This window comes from Perkinsus marinus (genome assembly GCF_000006405.1).
Source record: "Perkinsus marinus ATCC 50983 genomic scaffold scf_1104296931912, whole genome shotgun sequence".
Classification (NCBI taxonomy): domain Eukaryota; phylum Perkinsozoa; order Perkinsida; family Perkinsidae; genus Perkinsus; species Perkinsus marinus.
The window spans coordinates 5,299-13,063 of record NW_003215602.1 but is presented as its reverse complement, the minus strand read 5'-3'; the positions used below and the strand labels follow the sequence as shown (position 1 = coordinate 13,063).

Here is a 7,765-nt window from a genome sequence, read left to right as displayed (position 1 = left end):
AACATAATTCTGCGACTCCCCTCCAGCACATATGTTTCTGTCAACATCTTTCAATATGAAAGATGCTGACAAGAACATAATTTTGAGGCCATAATTAGGTTTCTAAGAACATAATTTTTCGCTTCAAATTGAATATGTTTCTCATATTCAATTTTCCACGCAAATTGAAGACGATCGATAGTATGTCGTAGTAGTATTATCACCAACAAATGTATTTTTCTAAACTGATAAAAAGTCTATATGAAAGTTCACATAAAAATTTGGGTGAAAATGTCCAGAAACCAATAGGAATTTCTATATTGGAGTTAAATCACTCGTTTCACGTGAAACTCGGTGAAAAACGCGATATTCGCGATGATATGCAGTAGTCGTGAAATATGTTTTTCATATCACTAGGGTGGTGAAACTCCATTTTAACCAACTGAGGTCTATAATCATCGTCAGGCAGTAGAGGAGATCTGTTGGCGTCGCAGCTCCCACATGCTTCGTCACTTCCTCGAGCATATCGCGACGGAGACCCCAGGAGATAGCGAGGGGAGAGTTTGGCGTGAATGTGTTGAGTAGGAAGAGTGGTATGGATCGGGGGATATGTATATAGTATTAGATTTATAATTAGTGATATAACTATGCTGAGCTCAGCAGCTGAGGAGAGGGAACATATATGCAAAACACTAGTAAAATACATAGCCCACGACTACTACATATCACCGCGAATATCGTCTTTTTCACCGAGTATTACGACGCCACTTCAACACGTAAAACGGGTGAAACTCTGCAGTGTTGGAGTACGAATATATGTTCGCTTATATGCTGCTCAGCTGCTGAGCTCCTCAGAGTTTTCACCAAAGAATTTGGGTAGAAGTGTACAACAGAAATCACCAAGAAATTCCCAAAATTTCTTTGGAATTTTATATTGTCACCAACACATGCGCGTAATGTTCTCAGCCATCTACGGTCAAGAGATCCCGACACGGGTTTGTTGAACGACCAGTGGGCGTACGAGACGGTCACAAGCATCGTGTGGGAAGCTGCTGAGAGTAATAGCAAACTCCCCAATTGCGATATGCATTTTTGAGGTATTCATCGGGAGAGTAACGAAGCTCGACTGATTGAATCTTCGCACTATGAAGATTTCCAAAATAGTGAGGAAGATCTGCATGAGGCGGAGATGACGGTTTGGGATGAATCGAGGAGTGATGAGCTTGAAGGTGTCGATAACGAAGAGCTGCAGTTCGACGAGCTTTTGCCACTTGCGGAGGCGCGAATCTACTTGGTGAGTCATTCGAGTTTCACCCTAGCGATATGAAAAATATATTCCACGGCTATCGCACTGTCCAATCCTATAGGGTTAGAGAAACCCAACAGAGAGGATCGAGGGAATAAAGAAGCCTTAATTAAGCTTGATCAGCCTCATCATGAGGTGACCGTTTCATCATGCGGTGTGGCGGGCGCAGTGGCCTCAAAGATACAGAAATAGTGTTGAATACTTGTAATGCGTTCGACTAGGAGAAATATATACAGTGTGCTGGGCACGCCCCCCCTACGGTGTAACATCACCGGAATCAGGAAAGGGTTCCCACTTCTCTTGCCACAACCGCAACCACTCGCTGTCATCTGGGTTACGACGATCCCAACTGATAAGTACTTCGTCCTCACCAATATGATCCACGACTCGGCCATAGTACCAATCGCCACTACCCTTTTTGTCGAGAATCCAGACCCTGAGAGGCATATGAAGCAGGGAGGCACCGACATATGGGGGTGAACTGGAGTCACGTTGGCATCGGTAGATCGCCGTCACGTTCCGAAGATTCTCAACCGTCACCGTACCATTGGTGTGGACCACAGAAACTCGGTGAGCACTTAAGCGTTCACGGACGTGAGCCAAGCCGAAAGCAGGTGCTAACTTGCGGGGGCTACCATTATATACAAGCACGGGCGCACCGGGGAAGTAGAGGTGAGAATCATCGGTCTTGGGCAGAGGATGCAGTCGGCTGTTCTTCTTCTTAATATGAGACCACATGTGACTCAGATAGACGTTACGGGCCTTCGCATATGCATTATATGGCACCCAAGGTAGCGACGGTTTCACCTGGGAAGAAGTGGAACAGGAATCCAACCTCGTATATCCCATACATAACATGTCACGAGTGACGGGGACTTCACCGGATCCCTGGAGCGCGTACACACCGATAGGCATACCATTATGAAGTAAGGTCACTTGGTCATATACATCCTGGCGCTCCACTCCAGATAGTTTGCTGATTCTTCCGGCATCATGCCTCAGGAGCTGCTTCAGCATATCCAGCGCTACCCCATGATGCCTCTCGTTGGCACCACACCACGGCGCATGGCGTGGCAATAAGGTGAGCTCACAACCGAGTTCATCACGCAGTCGTTGCCGGAAAACAGGGGACCGGTGGTAGCTTGCCTGGTCAGCATATAGATACCGGAGCCCTCCCACGGACCTCCTCACTCTCTTTAGGGCCTCCACGACAGATTTTGTGTCCTCATGCTCGATGTGCTTCCAACAGATATGGCGGCTTGCCCGGCATTGTACAGTAAGCAGCTTACACCCATCCCCTACAGACAACACATCACAAGTGGCGTAGGTGTAAGGCGGACTCCTGAACATATCCTCTACTGTGGCGTCCTCGTCGGCGAGTACACCACTGGGAGCACTCCACGTGCGGGAAGCTCGTATGATACGGCACGCCAAGCAGTTTGCCAGTATCTCTTTACATAGGCGTATCGCAGAAGGGAGATGGTAGAGTTTGATAGAGCCGACGGTGAAGGGGAGGTTACCATGCTTACAGGACCGATGAGCCGACAGGACGATCTTTCGAGCGAAGCGAGGAGCAGTGCTCGGTATCACCGGTTGAAAGATAACCTCTCCACTAGGAAGACCACATCTGTGAGTTGTGACGTCCTTGATAGCGGCGCTACCACAGGGCTGTAGGGGTGAGGCAGCAGCTGGTCTACTGGCGTGGCTGACCTCACCTCCCCCCTGAGCCGAATGGGCGGCGGCAAGGACATCGTCGTCATTCCACAAGCGGAAGAGGTTGAATTGGATTGTCGAGCCCTGAGCACCGCATCGCCGGTTGAGCCATAGGACCCGGAGCACGCCCCGGAGAAGGCTGATCATCTGAAGTACCGCGTCCAAGTCCCAGGCCTCGCGTGCTAGGATCTCCACAAGTGGTTCGGGGTTGCTCACGCAGGCTTCTTGCGATGCTACATAAAGAGAGTCACGAACGATGAAGATAGCATCCTCCACCGCGGCATTGTCAGCCTGCTGTCTGCAACCTGTGACTGAGCGAGTAAGTCGCCCCCAAAGTGAACCCGAGATAACCTCCACTTGAGAGTCAGTATCTTCCTTGACCAGGCAACAATAATCTCGGAGGGATATAACCGACCGGTGAGAATTGAAGTAGTCGGACTCTAATGAAATATCATCCGCCTGAATGATGTCATCGGTCAGTGTGGAACAGAACCCACAAGAGGTGGTGGGCCCGCTCAAATCCGTCATGCTGCAGCAGAGGTCGTCGTTGGCAGTGTTGTTGGCGATCTCAGCCACTCTGACGCCATCAGTCTTAGAGTAGGAGGTTAGCGATCCCAACGACCGACCTCCTGAGTCCGCGACCACACGGTCGAGCCGCCGACTCTCCTTATCAGCTAGGACATTGGCCTCCCCGCTGACATGTGAGACACTAAAGTTGTCTTTGCCACAGACCTTGCGGATAGCATCAAGCTCGAGGCTAATAGCGTCGACGAGTCGGGCGACAGCTCTCTTCTCCAAGGCCTTGGACGACTGGAGGCGGAGGACCGCCTCGGGGTTACCAATCCAGGAAACCGATGAGGAGTTATCAGACACAAAGTTGACTTTGAGCCGTAGACCACGGTCTTGAGCAGTCGCTGCCGACCTTACAAAGTCCAATAGCGAAGATAACGCCCGGAGCGCCTGCAGACACACCAGAAGCTCTCTCCTATTCGAGCTGTAGAAGGTCTGCCGTGGACTAAAACGTAGAGCGTCGACCAGGACTGTCTCATCACCGCCATCAGGTAACTGCCGGCAGATCACGACACCACCGCCATAGAGAGAAGCGTCGCTAGAGACATTCAGAGTGACAGATGGCACTGTATCACCTGACGTCGGGGGCATAACGCTGGTAGTGTGTCGACAAGGTCCTCGCTCTTCTTCACAAAGCAAACGGCCCCAACGGACAAGCTCGACGTAAGTAAGGCGATCGTCCTCATCAAGGGTCGACAGGTGACAACACTCGTCCCATGATGTTGAGGAGAACCATCGACCGATGCATGCCCGCAATACGTCAGCTAGAAGGCGGCAGCAACTATGCATCCGGCAAGGATCAAACGACAGAAGTCGGCGACACAATAGAAGGCTTTCTTCGAATGTGAATCGCACACCATGGGTTCGATGTCGAAGAATGTTGATGCCTTGGCCAGCCGGGCGGTGCGTTGGCAGTCCACTGCCAGTAGGTTTCCGTCGTGGAGAGTTGATGCTGACGCATAGTAGAAATTCAGGCCAAACACCGAGACACTATCAGATGCCACTATGTCGATAGCATACTCCTGGAGTTTCTGGTTGACAACCCGTCTCTGCTCCATGATGGCTGCGATACCGAGCTTCTTTAGCTGACTACAGAAGGCAGCACATGACAGAAGATAGATCAACCGAGCCAGGTTAGCAACCACGGGCACAGAAAGGCCAAAGCAGTGCACATCATCCAGATAATCGACGATGTAACCTGTTTTTGAGGTCTCCGATGCACGATAGCGTCTGACTGCTCGGCCCAAAGTATCAACGAGAGCCAAAGGACCCGGCGACACCCCGAAACCAACTCTGCTCACGACATAATCACCAATACCAGTACGAACCTTCAGAAACTTCAGGAAGGCGTCGTCATCATCACAGAGGCGCACTGCATAAAATGCGGCCCGTACATCACTAGCCCCTATGCATTCAGGCGATATCAATCGCAAGCTACACAGGACTTGCCATAGAGCAGCCACCTTTACAGTACAGGCTGGTAGAGCCGAATTTAGAGACCGTAGATCCAGCACCAATCTAGGTTTCTTGGGATTGACCAGGAAAACCGAAGCGAATGGTTGAGACTGGAACGACGGCGACTGTAAGAGGGCCGCGTGTGGCCGTTGCCAGAAGTTTTGCCGGAGGTACTCACTGACAGCGGAAGTATAGGCCTTCCGTAATTCGGTGGGTAGTCGCCGATACATAGCGTGAGCATAGTCGGCGGGCTTGCAACGAGGGACTTGTGGTAAAGGTAAGGCTAGCTGAGCAGTGTATCGTTGGCAGTCAACGTCGCGGAACTCGCCCTCAACGAGCCTTCGGAATCTGGTTTTGTAAGCTGAAGACCACGGACTGATATACCACCCCTCCTCGACAAGCTTATCGAGTAGAACATGCAGCTCAGATTTCACAGTATCCGGCAGGCAAACTGAGAGGGCAGAGTTGGGGCATGGTGCAGGAGCCAGAACGGAAAACCGTGACGGATCAATAGGGGAATCATCGCAGACGTGGTAAAGCGTCTCGTAGGGAGATACATCAACGATCAAGTCCACCTTATCCGACGTAGAAGAATAAACCAACCGGTTGGCGATCCACGCAGTGTCCACACCATAGAAAGTGATGCCAAGCTGGCTGATCAGATCCCTTCCGATCAGACAATATGGTACGGCATCATTGCACGAGGAAGCTAGCCTTACGAAGCGGAAACCGTGCTTCGTTGGGCAGAACCAATCGGTGCTCGAAACATCGCGGATCTCGAACTGCAGGTCCAACAACTCGGAAACCATAAGTACGCTGCCATCGGCCAGAGATACCCGAAGAGGTGAGTCAGTAGTATCGACTGCGAAGGCGAGGCTATAGTCAGCTGGGCAGATAAAATACGAGGCCGTGGCACCAGAGTCGACCACGCCCTTCATGCACAAGGATTGTTCACCTTGAGACACTCGGAGCTGCATGGCGACCTCAGCAGGACGTTGGGTCTCGGCCGCGATGGCAGCAAAATCGGTAGTGGACCACGAGGGTAGACGATCGTGAGCTTGACCAACTGTGTGTTGGGGGTAATCTACAGAGTCTCGCAAGTCGGGATGGTTCGGCGGTAAGATGAAGTTTGATGAATCTTGTCGATTCGGTAAGCCAGCAACTGAGGGACTAGGATCGCTATCACAGTCAGAACCGTCGACCACCGAAGTGAGAGTATTGTGTAGGCTATCAGAAGCAAGGAGTGTCCGGTCGCCTACTGACCGCCACTCCTGTACTCGTTTTTTGGACCCCCGTTGTTGCCGCGCTGGCGGCGTTTGTAGTCGGTATCGAACTCTTTGACAATACCAAACCGGGACTTATCGGCGAAGTGGTCTGACACGCAGGCCATAGCCGAGGACTTGTCCGGAAACGACATCAAGCAGTAGGGTTTGCCGGCTCGGGACGTGAGGAACCTCAGGTCTTTGGCCGCACTGAACCCCGTCGTCGAAGCAGTAGCCGATTTCACACCCTCGCCCATTACCAATAGGACGAAAGGCTGCGTCCTCGCCCACTCAACCGCCTCTGCATGGGCTTTCTGTGCTGCTGTCCGAACCGTGCTGTGTGGTTGCCGGTCAGAGGCATGCCACAACTTCTCTCGCACGTCCGAACTAGGTTGTTGGCCTTCATGTTTACGAGACAGACCGCCTTCCGTTGTCAGACTATTGGCACAGCAAACATCGGCCAAGAGGCTAAGGATAGTGACAGTCCCCGAGGTCCCATCGAAAGGGAGCCTCAGTTGCCAGTCGAGAGTGCGCCTCTCTGAGTACTGATGCCTGGCCGCAGAGATGACGTCCCGTGCCAGTTGTACCTTTAAGTCGCGTGGAACCGGCTTCAGCACAGAGTCGATGAAGTGGGTGTTGTCGTCGAAACACTGACACGCTCCAGTAGAAGATAGTGTGGTGCACTTGTGGTTGGCTCCCAGATGTAGAGTCCGGATGTCACGGAGCTGGTCAATGTACTGGTCGACATTTGCGGCGCCAGGAAACGTCAGTTTACCCACACGCTTTCTGACCTCCTTACGAATGGCCCCAGGACTACAGAACTTGTCCAAGAGAGTCTCACGGAGAGCTACCCAGTTGTGACCGTTGCTGTCGATGTTCCTGGCTGCCTCATTCACCAGTGTAGCAAAAGGCGACAACGTGTCGAGGAATTTCTCAATGACTGCCACCTTGATGGACTCGTGAGGAGTAAACCGACCATCCTCCCCGACTTGACCGAAGTTGGCGGCCACGAAGAGGGACTCCATCCTTCTGTAGTGGACAGACAACAGGGATACGTCCTTCAAGGTACGGGACGAGACGGATAGCTTCGACACGTCACTCAGCTGCATCGGCCTCGATCCCATCGACGAAGGGTTTGACTTCACACTAGAGGTCGCTTTCGCCAGTGCGTCGGCCAAGACAGTGACGAGTGAGTTGACCGACTCATCATGAATAGCAACCGGAAGACCAGGGCTCGGAGCCGGAAGAAGGGCCTGAGCTCCTACGGATGCATCCGCCAGAAGGTGATCGATCTTGGCCGTGCATGTGTTGATCAGGTCCCGGTAGTGAGAGATATCGCTCTCTAACTGGCATTCTCGTTCTTGGAGCTGTTCTTGAGCAGTGAGGTCCTCGGTTTCAAAAGCAGTGTCGAGGTCTTCACGCACTCTCAGTAGCTCTTGACGCTTCTTGGTGTGTGGGCTCGGCATGTCCCTCGGAGCTT

At 52.0% G+C, this 7,765-nt stretch overlaps 4 protein-coding genes across 4 annotated transcripts in view; all 4 read right to left on the bottom strand.

Annotated features, from left to right (window-relative positions):
* Pmar_PMAR027588 (ciliary dynein heavy chain, putative) overlaps positions 1–949 on the bottom strand; it is a gene marked incomplete at both ends in the record, with an annotated part of 29,136 nt that extends 28,187 nt beyond the window's left edge. Inside the window, one exon of the mRNA XM_002786031.1 lies at positions 927–949. Within this exon, the coding sequence (XP_002786077.1) occupies positions 927–949 (23 nt within the window). The remainder of the gene's footprint in view (positions 1–926) is intronic.
* Positions 950–1,540: 591 nt separating this feature from the next.
* Pmar_PMAR027587 (hypothetical protein) lies at positions 1,541–4,159 on the bottom strand (the record flags this gene model as incomplete). The annotated part of the gene is made up of 1 exon (XM_002786030.1): positions 1,541–4,159. The coding sequence occupies one exon, from the start codon at positions 4,157–4,159 to the stop codon at positions 1,541–1,543; it is 2,619 nt and encodes an 872-aa protein (XP_002786076.1).
* Positions 4,160–4,332: 173 nt separating this feature from the next.
* Pmar_PMAR027586 (hypothetical protein) lies at positions 4,333–6,000 on the bottom strand (the record flags this gene model as incomplete). The annotated part of the gene is made up of 1 exon (XM_002786029.1): positions 4,333–6,000. One exon carries the CDS (start codon positions 5,998–6,000, stop codon positions 4,333–4,335), a length of 1,668 nt encoding a protein of 555 aa, XP_002786075.1.
* Positions 6,001–6,278: 278 nt separating this feature from the next.
* Positions 6,279–7,751, bottom strand: Pmar_PMAR027585 (hypothetical protein; the record flags this gene model as incomplete). The annotated part of the gene is made up of 1 exon (XM_002786028.1): positions 6,279–7,751. The coding sequence occupies one exon, from the start codon at positions 7,749–7,751 to the stop codon at positions 6,279–6,281; it is 1,473 nt and encodes a 490-aa protein (XP_002786074.1).
* Positions 7,752–7,765: the final 14 nt, after the last annotated feature.